General features: G+C 41.7%; 1 protein-coding gene across 2 annotated transcripts; it reads left to right on the plus strand.

Moving 5' to 3' along the window:
* Positions 1-385: 385 nt before the first annotated feature.
* On the plus strand, positions 386-6,814 carry LOC127572860 (GTP-binding protein Di-Ras2). 2 transcript variants are annotated; one of them, XM_052020544.1, is made up of 2 exons: positions 386-626; positions 4,935-6,814. In XM_052020544.1, exon 2 carries the CDS (start codon positions 4,960-4,962, stop codon positions 5,554-5,556), a length of 597 nt encoding a protein of 198 aa, XP_051876504.1. In that variant the 5' UTR covers positions 386-626; positions 4,935-4,959; the 3' UTR covers positions 5,557-6,814. The 2 variants fall into 2 exon arrangements, with proteins under 2 accessions (XP_051876504.1, XP_051876503.1); XM_052020543.1 differs by lacking the exon at positions 386-626 and adding an exon at positions 3,719-4,524.
* The last annotated feature ends 9,345 nt before the right edge of the window (positions 6,815-16,159 follow it).

The following is a 16,159-nucleotide window of genomic DNA, read 5'->3' on the forward strand; positions in this document are numbered from 1 at the left end:
GGTGAGAACAGGATTGGTCTCAGCTTTGATGACCTTCAGTCTCAACCAATTACTGTAAAACTTCACACAAGGACGACTTGGGTAAGGACTGGAGCATACCCAATGTCATTCACCGATACCCCACAGAAGTCTAGCCATCCATCTGAGTAGGGATTGCTGGGAAAATGGTTGTGGTTTTAACTGATAAGCGAATGCCAGTATTATTATCAATACCCAACTTTCTAGACTCGGACCAAGGTACCCAAAGGCTTCTGTTATACTCCTTGTTGAAAGCTGCAAGGTATAAAAAGGGATTGAAAGTGCCAGAGACTCTTATTTTGAAAGGAATCACGTGCCATCTGTCGCCGGCAATAACAGGCGGTGATCTAATCACAGAGCCTGGGCCGAGAGCAGAGCAGCGAGCGCTTCATTCCTCCTTCCCCCCCCCCCCCCCCTCCCTCCAAGCACAGCCAGTCGTGGCAATCGCAGAAGGGAACTCATCGCACAGTGCGCCAGAGGCTGGCGCGGTTCCCTTCATCACTGTCCAACCCAATCCACGTGAAGAACTGGACCCGAGCTTTCCATTGCGGCGGCATGTGATCCTTCCAAGCAGCCTTTCCAGTTTATAAAGAGGATCCCTTCCAAAGGTAAAGCGTTCCTCAATTTCCATTCTTGAAATGAATTTCGGGCGTATGAACATGCATATAGGCACAGATATAAATATGCATAGGAACGTAAATCTATGTCTTGTTTTAAAATATGAGCGGATTCGCGATTGTGGATGCATGTTTATGATAGATTCGAGATTACATATTCTCCGTGAAAGGATGGTGGCTTCAAACAACACCGGCGGCGACGCCTTTATCCCCCTGAAGTTGAAGGATCCGCTCTCTGAAACAAGTCCCAGCATTTCCTGGATCTCGGAGTGGGTGTGCCCTCCGAGTCGTTCTAAAACAAAACGGGCGATCGGACCTTCATTTTAAATGAAATCAAACATAGAATTGTTTCATTATAACAGAAACAAAGCAATTCTCGCCCAAATCCACTGAGTGTTTGCATCTCAGTGTTTAATTCCACCTTTTAACAAATGGTGCAGAAGGCTTTTTTTTAGTAACGGCAGATGAATGTCAAAGGCTTTCTCATGCTGAATGGTAGGATTGATTCCTTAGAGTCCCAATGTGGCAATAAATTTCCCCCTATAACTGCATCGCAAATGCACCGAAGAGCCGACACACACCCGACGTGTGGTCTCATCCAGCACTTGATATTTCTGTTATGTATAGAAGGGATGTAAACAACCAGCCTAAATCAATTCAAAGTGATCGGAAACTCCTTGTGTAACCTCCACCGGGGTGACAACTGATACTGAAACGAATTCAAAAAATTCTGTTAGCATGTTCTGGTGGGGGGGGGGGGGTGGGTGAGGTTGAAGATTGTAGCCTGCTCACAAAAGGCATTGCTTTGGGCACCCCTGTTATTTTAATGCTGCTGTTCCTTTTATACTGCCCGGGGGGAAGAGAAAGGAAGAAGCAGGCGGTGAACGGCCCAGAGGACTAACAGGGATACAAAGTGGCGAATGAATGAGGGGCGGCACAGCTTCCAAATTCTTCTTCCCCACCCTCCTCGTTTTCTTTTTTTTTAAAAAAAGCAGTGGCTAATATCGATATCGGCGTGTTTGTGTCCGAGTTATACTACTGATTTGCGCACAGGGATATCACCAATGCCCATGTGGTCAGATTGTACTTATTGCAGGAGGTCAATTAGAGCCAAGAACTCTCTTTAACATGTGCCTTTGGAGTAGTTCATTTAGTTCGTTATTCTCATCCGCTTTCAGTACTGACCCAGCTTCACTCAGCGCGATCTGCTGTTCCCAAATGATAACTCTTGCCGTCGGAGGAAAGTAAGCGCCATGCTCATTGTGGATTTATTGTGGTCCGTTTTTCTTCTGTCTTAAATCGTATTCACTGCAATCATCCTTGGAGTATGGGGAAAAATACATTTATCCGTGGTTTCGGGTTCTAATGGTAGATGTTTCGCCTTCTTCCATTAGTAAGATGTCACTAATAAGAACCCAAAGCGAATACAACTTTCTGTCAACCTCCCGTTACAACAGATTGCTGAATATTCTCCGATGTATTCGATAAATGAGCAGCAATAAATAGGTCTGACCGTTTATATTCTGTTGTAATCATGGTTAAACATCACCCAATCTGTTTGTGTTCAGTCGGCATTTCTGACAATATTGAGTTACTTATATCACATTTTGTTATTTGTAATTCTAAGAGGTATGAACAAGTCCCACTTTAATGTCTTTGAGTGGGAAAGGTTGCTAAGTAACCAGGGAATATCAGTACTTAATTGGATGCCAATTCTTTGCAGCAATGTCCATGTAATAGTAAAACTATTCAGAATGATGATAAGAGATTACTTTAAACACCTAAAGCTCTTGAATAGTTGGCAAGGTTTTTTTTTTGCCTTGTACATAACTAATACTGACAAAGAAATGTTCTGTTGGTCTACATCACACGTAGACAAGCAAAAATTTCTCCTTGTAGTCCTTTGTAGATCAATTCTGGGCAAATTGGGCATAGATTTTCTATAGAAATATTTAGGAGAAGGGATGTAATTTAGACAAATTCTCCCAAAGGACCAATTACCGAGATGGTGGTTGGATGCATACATATATGCGGTACAGGCAGACTTCTTTCCCACTTCCCTTTCATTCTTCTGATCGGGACGTTCTTCGTTTTTCTCTCAACTATCGCATATACAAGGGTTATGTTTTTGGGAGAATACGATGCTCCATTGACCCTCTGCATGTTCCGTGAGCGTGTCATCAATCTAAATATTTCTCACTTACTCTTTGGACTTGAGAAGTGATTATATGTCTGTTTAAATCTACCAGATCAAGGAATAATTACTTACTTGGTCAGGGTTACTGAGCATGGTTTGCAATGTAAATTGTCCTGCTTTTAACTTTTCCTTTTAACATTTTTGGTCAGTGTCCAAGAACCTATTTGTTGGCCGGACAAAGTAATTTCAGTATTCCTGAAAGACAACAATTGGTCCAACATATTGCATTAACCTCGCTGGTCCATGAACCCATGGACACTACCTCATTATTCCTCTTTTACACTATTTATTTATTTTTGCAATTTATAGTAATTTTTATGTCTTCCGCTGTACTGATGCGGCAAAACAACACATTTCACGACATATGTCAGTGATAATAAACCTGAATCTGATTCTGACTTTGTGTAGAAAGAAAAGCATATATGTTTTCAGTGGCAAATCATCTTCTCTGGCGTAATGGTGTATTTAATACAGATTACAAAATAACCCCATCTGGACTTGTTTAAAGCATTGGAATGTGTTCTTTAGATTTGAACTGGTTATTATTAGCTTTCAAAATGAAATGGAAACTGGCTGGAAAATACGCCGAAGAAAGTAGAGCTTTTAAAATCAGAATTATTCACAATAATTTGAAGTATTCTGGAAGCGTGAGATTAGATGCGACATTAAACATGCCAAGCATGCGGCGTTTCACTGTTTAAATCAGCACTGTTATTTTTCATCCTGTTACACAGTTTAAAGAGGACTGTGGCTGCTCCACATAGGCCCTGCCTTAGGGTGCCGCAGTGATGCTCTGTAATTGGTGGCGATGGTAAACCCGTGGAAACAGATGAACCATGACTTCTTAAACTGCAGTAAATATCAGACCTTGTTAGTGACAGCAGGCGGTGGAAACTAAAATCCGCATGTTTGCCTGTCATTTGGACTGGAAAAAGTGACAAAGAAGCCGTGAATTTGAAAGCGCAGAATGCTAAAGGTGCATAGCAGCTGGGACGCCGTCTAAAGGCGGAAGGTTAAACATTGGGGAGCAGACATTTCGACCGTAAACCTTGGACTGAGTTTCTTGCTCAGGTGTTGACCGACTATTTGTAGTATTTTGCGGATTTTTTTTTGTTTCAGAATACTGCAGCCCCCTCGCCACCTCTGCCTCATGGCATAATTTCTGTTTCAGCTATTTAATTATTCGTGAAAAATTTGTCCACTGAGAGAGAGCCCCCAAAACAGAGCGTTGCCCAAGTGGTATCGCGTTGGGTGGAAAAGAGTTTATTTTTAGTGCTGACGGAGCGGATTTGATACGTGCTGCGCTCCACTGCGCTCTGCTGGGTTGCTTCTGCCCGTGGAAGATTCATTAGCAGCACTGCCTCAGACTGAACAGGTCTTCGACCCTTGCTGCAGCATCTTGACGACCCGCACCGAGACGTAGCGCTGAAAACCACTGATGACGATAGTCAGCTCCCTGCTCACACCGAGCTCACTAAACAAACCAGATACGTAACATCGCTGCATGGAGCGCGTCTCTGGTGCTTTTAATATCAGACAGAAACTCCCTCCAGCCCTTTCAGTCAGCAGAAAGCCGACTCCTTCGCTATCGATCCTGCCCAACCTTCAGCAGCAATGGGTTCTCAAGACTGAACGCAGCGCAGCTCGACACAAGCGTTCGGCACTGAATACTCCACGCTGAGGTTTCGCAAGGTAATTGTTTAATTTTTTTTAGAAAGCGTCTGTAACACTGGGTAGCGGTGGATAGGTGAGTGTTGAGGAGGGTCTTCTGACAAGGGCAATAGGACGACGCTGGACCTGCGGCGATTTCTGGTTTTATTTCGATCTTGCAGCTTGAGAACAGGCACGGTCTCCGAGGTACCGTGTGATTACACGGAGGCTATCAGACAAGAGGGTCCTGAACAGAAGCCCCTGTCTCTTTTTAACCTTCAGAAGGCGAGCTGTCACGGAACAGTTCCGTGTGACTGTGCACTGCATATGGTTCATATATTGTCGTTATGAATTTTGACATTGGATAAACTGGCCACTGCCTTTGTTTTGTTAAAAGACCGGCGTAGAAATGAGTTAAACGTATATAATATTCTCCTTCCCTTTGACTCCAGGTGACAGTGTGAGCCAGCTAGCAAGATGCCGGAACAGAGCAATGATTACAGGGTGGTGGTGTTCGGAGCGGGAGGCGTGGGCAAGAGCTCGCTGGTACTGAGGTTTGTCAAAGGGACCTTCCGGGAGAGCTACATCCCCACGATCGAAGACACTTACCGGCAGGTCATCAGCTGTGACAAGAGCATCTGCACTTTACAGATCACCGACACCACGGGGAGTCACCAGTTCCCGGCCATGCAGCGCCTCTCCATCTCCAAAGGGCACGCCTTCATTCTCGTTTACTCCATCACAAGCAAGCAGTCTTTGGAAGAGCTGAAGCCCATCTACGAACAAGTATGCCAGATCAAGGGGGATGTGGAGAGCATCCCCATCATGCTGGTGGGCAACAAGTGCGACGACACGCTGAGGGAGGTGCAAGCCAGTGACGGCGAGTCCCAAGCCAAGCGGTGGAAGTGCGGCTTCATGGAGACCTCGGCCAAGACTAATCACAACGTGAAGGAGCTCTTCCAGGAACTGCTGAACCTGGAGAAGCGCAGGGCGGTCAGCCTGCAAATCGACGGGAAGAAATCCAAGCAGCAAAAGAGGACAGAGAAACTCAAGGGGAAGTGTGTCGTTATGTGAACTGCCACCAGTCCATAAGCAACAAAAACAAATAAAACCCCTGCCGGATAAATAAATAAGCACCGGTCAGATTCAGCACAGAAAGATGAAACTGACCTAGCGGCCATCCACGGGGCTTTATCTCAAAGACGAAACGTATTGTCTTTGTTTTCATCAAGCCAAAATTAAGTTTTAAAAGGTAAATGAACAGTCCCCTTGCGGAACTATTAGGTTGCCCTGATGGAGGAGCTGTGTATTTGTATTAAACAGCTAAGTTCCTTCTTTTAAATGATCTGAATGCAACACCAATATTTATATTTGAGTACAAAGCCACTAATTAAAGCACACTCATTTTGACGTGTTCAATCACGGTTACTTTTATTTATTAAAGCATAGAGACGCATTCAATAACAAATAGCACCTTATTAATGCAAGTATATATTCCAAAATAAGGTCCATGGGCAAATATTTTTAAGATCAATGGACAAATAGTTTCAATCAATATAACTGGAAACATCATAATAATGAGCTATTGATTTAAGCTATTTATATAATAAATGCATTAACCTTGCATGGCGTTTAGAATAAAACATTCTAAAATCAGTGCCGATAACGTTTAATCCTGGTGAGTTTCTCTTTACATCATCATTTTTTTCCAATTTTATTCTTGAGGGCAAGGATTGGGGTTGTGGGGGTAACAATAAAACTATAAAGTTATGAATAGCACAGTGATCTTGTACATCCCAGTTCATTTAGCATAGAGTCACTCAGTCAACACAAATAGGTGAATAGCACCATGGATTTTTAAACTGCGGACACTTTCTGTTATACCTACAAAGAGGAGGCCTGTATGTCACTATGTTTTGTAAACTCAATACACAAGAAGGGAATATTAAGCATGGAGAAAACTTTTACATCAAAGGGCAAAAAAGCGGTAAATACTTGATCAAATAGTGTTCGATACTAGCTGGAAGAAAGCTGGCAGCAGTTTAAATATATTTAAGCGAAGCATTGATTCGACTGAGGGGACAGGGTTATAAATTATTTTGTAGAGACTTATTGTTCCAATCGCTCCAAACCGAAATGTGTGTGTTTTCTTTTGGAGCAACTTGCTTGATATAGAACTAAAGCAATTGTATTAATTCTGTTCAGAAGCATTGAAATATATTTCATTAATGTTATTTAAATGCCTGTACATAAGTCATTTGTGCCTACAAGTTTTTACAGTCCTACGCTGTATATTTCAAATTGACAATAAAATAGCTCACTTTACCACAGGTATGATTGTGTGCGTGTATTTTTGAAGGAATGATTTAATTTCGACGCAAAAGCAATATTCAGGGGATTCGGGAAATCTGAAATGAACCAGAAAATACTGGGAATACTCAGCAGGTCAGGCCATACTTATAGAGAAAGAAGCAAAGCTAATGCTTCCGGTCCGTGACCTGAAATCACATCGACAAAATGTTGCAGATAAAAGAAGTTAAAACAGCGTATAGCAGAATAATAAAAATAGTTAAAACTTAGTCTTTGAAGGCGGGCTGACTTCCACAACGTCAAAGAAAACCAATGCAACAAATTATTGTCTGTAATCATTCTAAATCTGTGTCTATCTGAAAAGCATAGGAAGCGCTCACTAATCCGGGATAATAATCATGGGCAGTTTGCACTACCACTGCTGTTATTGTCAATAAGGTGAGTTCGGCAGGGGTTCAATCCAGCTGCTGCCCTTTCAGTTCATCACAATAAGTCCACAAAGGCATCAAATGGTTTGGCATCAAATGGTTTGGCACCAGGGTCTCATGTGATTGACCAGTGACGTTTACAAGCACGTGATTCCGCGAGGCGACCAGTTGCGTTGGTTCCGATTTTTTCGTCTCTGTTTTGCAGTCGGTAGGAAAGAGACTCGCTGCCGCAGTTGAAGGTACATGGACTGAAATCTATTCTTCTGCAAAGAACGCGCTTAGACAGTTGCCAAAAAAAAACCTTTAAAATGATTGTTAACCATCTTTATTAAAAAGGGACAATTCGTTTTTCATCCATTTCTTTGTGGCTTGTCACGGATTTAACGTGTTGATAATCCAGGGGCGAACATTAACAGCTTGGAAGCATAAATAGCTATTCACCTAACTGCTTTCATAATATGTGCACGATTCTCCTAACGCCGGCCCCCGTCAACCTTTCCCTCCGTCTCCCCATATTAGTGCCTGGAGCTTCTCAATAACCCTCCATGATGAAATGAGGCATCTGGCAGAGTTGTCTAGAACTTATTAGTTACTAGTAAAGGTTTGGAATGTTAAAATGTTGTGGAAAATTGCTGCTTTATTTATAGCAATTTTAAAAAACATTCACATAGTTAATGGCGAGATCAGGATCTGCATAAATGTATTAAATAGAGAGTGGAAACATTCCAGAACCACTCAAGTTGGAGAAGCTATGGCATTCGTGGAAGGTGGTATGGAACCCACAAACTGATGGAACTCATAGGATACCTGGAAAAAATGAGGTCCATTCCAAATCTCAAAAAAGAACCAGACAATGATGAATTCATACATGGACTGGGTTATAAAAGTATGGACCAAAGCTGGATCAGTCACAGACATGTTGGATCAGCATTATAATTGTGAAAATGACCAAATTATTAGTAAGATGTCTCCAGTTTTGTTTAACAAATTCATGGGCTGCATAAATGATCAACTGATGTAATGGCAAGTAAAATATTTACTATCAATGAAAGCAAGGTAAGAAATTTGTATACATGTGATATGCAAAATTGAGTAATAATATACAGTGAAAATCAATAAATTGAAGAAAAAATTTGAGCAAAGAATGGCATGTGCATTTTTACGTGGTTTAAAGGAGAAGATGTATTGGCACCAGAAACACATAAACTGCATGTAAGCATTAAATGGGTAATTATTGGTGAGGCTGGAAAAGCAAAAGATTTGTTTAAGCTAGTTTCACTAAAAGTGTCACCACAATGTAATGTAAAAAAACAAGGGTAAAATAAAGTTGGGTACTAATTCAGTTAAATTGTGTTCAAAACCTGTGCGGTTTTGCACCTGCAGTTTCAGAAGACCCTGATATATTGATGTGAGTTCAATCAAAAGTACAAAAGTTGTTTCTGGGATTTAAGGAGCCTAAAATATGAAGAGAAACAGGATATAGTAATAATTTTCCAAATGCCTACAAAGAAGCAACATACTTTGGTAGTAGAACAATCACATGCTTTATAACATAAAATAAGCAAGCTGTTTGATTTATTTTATGATTGTATAAGTGGATACTTTATAAAGTGTAAACAAAAAGGTATTTGAAGTGTAATCAGCAGAGTTCAGGAGAAATATCTTCCATCATAAAAAGCATAAGAACAAAGTTGTCAATAATCAGATATCATTAGATAAAGAGTTTAAATGCACAATGAGTTTAGAAAAGGGATACATTGATTAGATTGACAGTAAAGCAGAAAATTAGGTAAAGAATAAAAGGTTAAGAAATAAGAAAGTAAAAGCACAGGACAGCTAAAAGAATTACAAGAAGAAATCAAGAATATCAAAAGTGTACTATGCTAAAGACAAATTTAAAAAAGGAAAATGAAAATATGGATGGAGCCTTCCATGGTTGTAGGGGATAAATTCACAAGTAATGGTAAAAAAAATGAGTAATTTTGTCTGCGATTTACGATATCAACATGACTTTGAAGAAGGGATCAAAAATGATGACAATGCATTTTAGTCGGATTGGAAGGAGATAACTGAAAAACCAGACATGCAAAACCCAAGTTTGGGTACATTGCATCTACACATACTCAAAGAAGTTAGAGAGAGCAGATGCATATATTTACATTTAAAAGAGAAGACAATAGTGTAAGAGAACTTGCAGACAGCTTTGTTATTCCTATTGAAAGGAATGAATGAATATGTTTAAAGAATGAGGGTAGAAATGAAGGTGGAATTCTAATGGTGAGATGGAAAAAAACACAGAAACAAAAATATAATAACAGTGCAAATTTCAAAAGAGAAGGGCTTGCTTGGCCAACCTTCATAAGTTCTTTGAAATGGATGTAATGATGCAGAAAGAATACGTGTTTACTGGCAATGTAATTGCAATATAGGTAAAGTAGAAATATTACCTAAAAAAATTCAAACTGCAGCATAAAATACTCAATGTTGCTTCATAATTCAAGTGTGTGTATAAAATCACAATCAATGTTATTCTATGAGAAATACGACCATTTGCTGATGAAAGAATGGTTGGTTTACTTTTGAGGAGTTAAAAGAAAAGAAGCACCCTTGTCCTCCTAAGGCAAGCAGAGCCAACATCTGGTAAGCTTTTATAAATCCTTTTAAAAAGCTAAAAATAAAATTTTCATATGTAGGCTTGGTGGTAGGGCTGAGTGAATCTTCTTAAGGAATCAAGACAATAGGAAAATTTGGGACTTCAAATTGGTAAATTGGTTTATTATTGTCACATGTACTGAGGTACAGTGGAAAAACGTGTACGTTCATACAAATCAATTCATTACAACAGTACACTGAGGTAGTACAAGGCAAAACAATAACAGAGTGCAGAATAAAGTGTTACAATTACAGAGAAGGTGCAGGGCAGGTAGATAGTAAGGTGCAAGATGATAATGAGGTAGATTCTGAGGTCAAGAGCCCATCTTATCATACCAGGGAACCATTCAATAGTCTTATAACAGCAGGATAGAAGTTGTCCTTGAGCTTGGTGGTACGTGCTTTCAGGCTTTTGTGTCTTTTGCCTGATGGGAGGGGGGCAGAAGAGAGAATGTCTGGGCTGGGTGGGGTTTTTGGTTATGTTGGCTGTCTTACTGAGGCAGCAAGAAGGTAGACAGAGTCCATGGAGGGGTGGCTGGTTTCCATGATGTGCTGAGCTGTGTCCACAACTCCCTGCAGTTTCTTGTGGTCACTTGCAGAGCAGTTGGCATACCAAGCCATAATGCATCTGAAAAGGATGCTTTCTATGGTGCACGGATAAAAATTGGTGAGGGTCAAAGGGGACATGCCAAATTTCTTTAGCCCCCTGAGGAACTGGAGGCACTGGTGAGCTTTCTTAGCCATGGCATCTCAGTGGTTGGACCAGGACAGGCTATTGGTGATGTTTATTCTGTACAGCACTGTACGACTTTCTGTACTGGATCATCATGTTTTGGCTACCATTTGTATGCAGGGAGAAGGAGCACAGCCTGGTGGTCTGATTTACTAAAGTGGGGGTGGGGGGGGGGTGCCTTGGTAGGCATCTTTGATGGTTGTGTAACAGTGGTGAAGGGTATTTGGGCCCCTGGTGGAACAGGAGACGTGCTGATAGTATTTTAGATGTGGTGGCACTTTAGATGTGGTTGCTTATACTTTACATATTAATGCAAAATTCATCCAAAATTCATATGACTGTTTCCCAGCCAACTGGGTTTGACATTGGTCTATTGTGATTTAATTTTTTTTCAGAATTCAAATTCAAACCATACTCCAGGATTTTTTTTAATGTAGGCTGGCACATCACTGAAATGCTGAAAAGGTGAACATTTATTGCATTTTTTATTTTACAGGTTTTTTTTCAAGAACTCAACTATCTTTTCAGGTGAATGTAAAAGATCTGATTGTATGATTCAAAGTGAAATTTCTCTTCTACCAATCCCATCAAAAGAAAGTTAACCAGCCATCATTTCATTAGCGGTTGGTTGTATTAGCTTGTAGAACATCATTAATTGCAATTTAAATGTAGATGTCCTATGGATTTGGTACTGCAAGCAAAGCTAACGTACAGTATTGCCTGCCTCTAATCACTCTAGAGAAAGTGATGGTGAGCTGCCTTCTTGAATTACTACAGCTCTTCTGGTGAAGGGATGCATATAACACTGTTGGGGAGGCAGTGCCAGGACCCTGTGACTGTGAAAGACCAGTGGTGTATTTCCATGTCTGGATAGTTTGGAACTTGAAGCCGAACCTGCCGATGGTGGCGTTCTAATGCTCTCCTTGTCCTAGCTGGTAGAAGTTGCGGATTTAGAAGGTGCTATCAGTGTGGCCTGGGTGAATAACTGCAGAACATTTTGCAGATGGCAGTGAACATTTAGGGTAGTTTTGTCATGCCAATGAAGTAGACTGCATTGTCCTGGATGGTGTTGAGCTGGTTGAAAGTTATTGGTGCTGTGCCATTGAATTAAGTGGAGAGTACTCCATCATGCTTCTGACATGCCTCGTAGGTGTTATAGAGGCCTTGGGATGTAAGGAACTGAGTCACTTGCTGCAGGAGACCCAGCATCCAAGCTTCTCTTATGGTCATGATATTTATGTGGCTGGTCCAGTTGAGTTTCAGGTCAGTGATAATCCCAGGATATTGATGGTGTGGGACTTGGCAATAGTAATATCATTGAAAGTCAAGGATGGCTGACTTCAGTCAGTCTCATTTAATGGAGATGGCCATTGCTTGGCATATTTGTGGTATGAATATCATTTCACATATATCAGTTCATGCCTGAATATACAGGCGAGTCTGGAGCACAAGTCCTCTGCTGTATCTAGTGCTCTCAGCCATTTCCTGATATCATGTGGCGTGAATCTCCTTATCTAGAGACTGGCTTCTTCAATAGTAGGAATCTTGGGGGAAGTCAAGACAAATCATCCATTCAGAATTTCTGGATAAGTGTGGCTGTGAATGTTTCATCCTCTTCTTTAGCACTCACTTGCTAGGCTCTGTCATTGTTGAGGCCTCCTCATCCTTTTAGTAGTTTTATTGTTCACCACCATTCACGGCTAGATATGGTAGGACTTCATAGCTTCAATCTGATCTGTTGTGATATTGCATAGTTCTTTCATTTGCATGCTGTTTTTGCTGTTTATTATGTTTAGTTCATTATTTTGAGATAGGCTTGGTGTTCCTCCCGGCATGCCCATCTGCACTCTTCATCGAACTGGGATTGATCCCCTGGCTTGATAGTAATAGTAGAGTGAGGAATATGCTGGGCCATGAGGTTACAGATTGTGATAGCATACAGGATATAATAATTGCTCTGATGGTGTGTCATCTGAGGAATAGGACAGGTCAGAACGGAAGAGTCCAATTTGGGACAATTATAGATTTGATTCTTCATCTTTGCTGAAATTGATCCAGGAAATTGGAATAAATATTTGCATTGTTAGCCCTTATTTAAAGAAAAATGACAATGGTTCCCATTCTTTATTGCTGTACAACAATCTCTATTCTGTAATATGAGGGATGTTAAGTAAATACAAAATTTGGAACTTCAGACATGGTGACTTGCAATAGGAGCAGCAGTGTTTTACACATTAACACAATTTTCATCCAAAATCCATGTGATTCTTTACCATTTAATTGGGTTCAAGTTGTTTTTCCTGGTTGATTAATTTCGCCACAAGTGGTTGACGTTCTCATTTCGATATTTGGTATTATGTTTTATATGATGATTCCTTCAGCAACTACAAACTTGTTATAATTATATTCCAGGACATGTTGTGCTTCATGGGCAGTTTGGTCCAGTATGATGTGATGCATAATGTTTTGGTCATCCTGGCCCTAAAAGAATTTTTTTAGGGTGAATTTTAATCTCTGTTACCAAGTAGGTTCGGGTGTGGGAGTTAACTACTCTTCTTAAAAAAAAATTGTGGGTAACCCTTTCCTCCCAACCTGGATTTAAGTTGAATGTAGGAAAGTCTCTTGTGAGAAGCAGGTTGGGAATTTCAATATACTATTCATTCATTAAGAGAAATATTATCAGGAGTTTGTGACTTTGTGTGCATGTATTTTTTGAGTTTCCTGGAACTCATCATTGAAACCAAGGTAAGAACACATCATCTTTGGATTGGGGTTGAAGAGCTGATAGATAAATCTGACAATGGGCACTGGATCCTCCCTTGAGTTTTTCCAAAATTTGAGCTCATCTTGTGAACTTTGCTTCTCACTATTAAAACTGTGGAGCTCATTTGCAAATAAAATGAATAGAACTAAGACTAGTTGGTGCAGGAGTGAGGGTTTTAGATTTCTGGGATCTCTTCTCGGGAAGGTGGGACCTGTACAGAGAGGACTGGTTACACCCGAACCAGAAGGGGGCCAATATCCTTGCGGCTAGGTTTGCTAGGGTGGCTCGGGAGGGTTTAAACTAGTTTGTGAGGGGGAAGGGAACTGGAGGAGTAGGTCAGAGGAAGAAGGGGATGGGGAAAAGTTAGATCAAACAGGTAGAGAGGCTTTGGGGAAGGAGAAGCAGAATACAGGCTATAAAAGTAGTAAGGTAGATGGACTGAAGTGTGTTTACTTAAATGCAAGAAGCATCAGGAATAAGGGAGATGAACTGAGGGCTTGGATAAGTATGGGGGACTATGATATTGTGGCTATTACTGAGACGTGGCTGACGTCAGGGCAGCAGTGGATATTGAATATTCCTGGTTTTCGGTGTTTTAAGAGGGATAGGGAAGGGGGGAGAAGAGGAGGAGGGGTGGAGATACTGGTCAGGGACACTGTTACGGCTGTGGAAAGGATGGATGTTGTAGAAGGATCATCTCTAGAGTCTGTATGGGTGGAAGTAAGGAACAAGAAAGGAGCAGTTACTCTACTAGGAGTATTCTATATGCCCCCCGGTAGCAGTAGAGATGTAGAGGAGCAGATTGGCAGGCAGTGTTTGGAGAGAAGCAAAAATAACAGGGTTGTTATAATGGGAGACTTCAACTTCCCAAATATAGACTGGAACCTGCTTAGTGCCAAAGCTTTAGATGGGACGGAATTTGTTAAATGTGTCCAGGAGGGATTCCTGACGCAGTATGTTGACAGGCTGCCTAGAGGGAATGCCATGTTAGATCTAGTTTTAGGAAATGAACCGGGACAGGTGAAGGATCTATTGGTGGGTGAGCATTTGGGGGACAGTGACCATTGCTCCATAACCTTTATAATTGTCATGGACAGGGACAGGTGCAGAGAGGACAAGAAGATATTTAATTGGGGAAGGGCGAACTATGAGGCTATAAGGAGAGAACTTGGGACTGTAAATTGGGATGTCCTTTTTGAAAGGAAATGTACTATGGAGATGTGGTCGATGTTCAGGGATCTTATGCAGGATGTTAGGGATAAATATGTCCTGGTGAGGCAGAGAAGGAATGGCAGGGTGAAGAAACCGTGGGTGATGAGAGAGGTGGAATGACTAGTTAGGGAGAAGAAGGTAGCATACATAAGGTATAAGCAGCAAGGTTCAGACAGGGCCCGTGAGGAATATAGAGTAGCGAGGAAGGAATTTAAGAAAGGGCTGAGGAGAGCTAGAAGGGGACATGAAAAGGCGTTGGCTAGTAGGGTTAAGGAAAATCCCAAGGCCTTTTTCACGTACGTGAAGGGTAGGAGGATGGCTAGGGTAAAGGTAGGTCCGATTAAAGACAAAGGTGGGAGAATGTGCCTGGAGGCGACGGAAGTGGGAGAAGTTCTCAATACTTCTCTTTGGTATTCACCAAGGAGAGGGGTCTTGAAGATGCGGAAGGGAGTGCTGGTAAGGGTAATGTTCTTGAGGTTGTAGATATCAAGAGAGAGGATGTGTTGAAGTTGTTAAATAATATCAAGACAGATAAATCTCCGGGGCCTGACGGGATATTCCCCAGGCTGCTTCGAGAGGTGAGGGAGGAGATTGTTGAACAGCTGGTAAGGATCTTTGAGTCCTCATTGTCCACGGAGATGGTGCCGGAGGATTGGAGGGTGGCGAATGTTGTCCCCTTGTTCAAAAAAGGTAGTAGGGATGGTCCAGGGAATTACAGACTGGTGAGTCTCACGTCTGTGGTGGGTAAGCTGTTAGAAAGGATTCTAAGGGATAGGATCTATGAACACCTAGAGGATCATGGACTGATTAGGGACAGCCAGCATGGCTTTGTGAAGGGAAGATCTTGCCTCACAAGCCTGATAGAGTTCTTTGAGGAGATGACGAGGAAGATTGATGAGGGTAGTGTGGTGAATGTGGTCTATATGGATTTTAGTAAGGCATTTGATAAGGTTCCTCATGGTAGGCTTCTTCAGAAGGTCAGAGGCCAAGGGATCCAAGGAAGCTTGGCTGTGTGGATTAGGAATTGGCATGCCTGTAGAAAGCAGAGAGTTGTGGTGGAGGGAGTGCCCTCGGATTGGAGGGCAGTGACTAGTGGTGTCCCACAGGGATCGGTTCTGGGACCTCTACTTTTTGTGATATTTATAGATGACTTAGATGAGGGGGTGGAAGGCTGGGTTAGTAAGTTTGCGGACGACACTAAGATCGGCGGTGTTGTGGATAGTGTGGAGGGCTTTCGGAGCTTACAGAGGGATATTGATAGGATGCAGAGCTGGGCTGACAAGTGGCAGATGGAGTTCAATCCGGAGAAGTGTGAGGTGGTACACTTTGGAAGGACAAACTCCAGGGCAGAGTACAAGGTAAATGGCAAGGTACTTGGCAGTGTGGAGGAGCAGAGGGATCTGGGGGTTCATATTCACAGTTCACTGAAAGTTGGCTCACAAGTGGATAGAGCAGTTAAGAAGGCTTATGGGATGTTAGCTTTCCTAAATCGTGGGATTGAGTTTAAGAGCCGCAAAGTGATGATGCAGCTTTACAAAACTCTAGTTAGACCACACTTAGAGTACTGTGTTCATTTCT

The sequence above is a fragment of the Pristis pectinata genome, chromosome 7, assembly GCF_009764475.1.
Source record: "Pristis pectinata isolate sPriPec2 chromosome 7, sPriPec2.1.pri, whole genome shotgun sequence".
In the NCBI taxonomy this organism is placed as follows: domain Eukaryota; kingdom Metazoa; phylum Chordata; class Chondrichthyes; order Rhinopristiformes; family Pristidae; genus Pristis; species Pristis pectinata.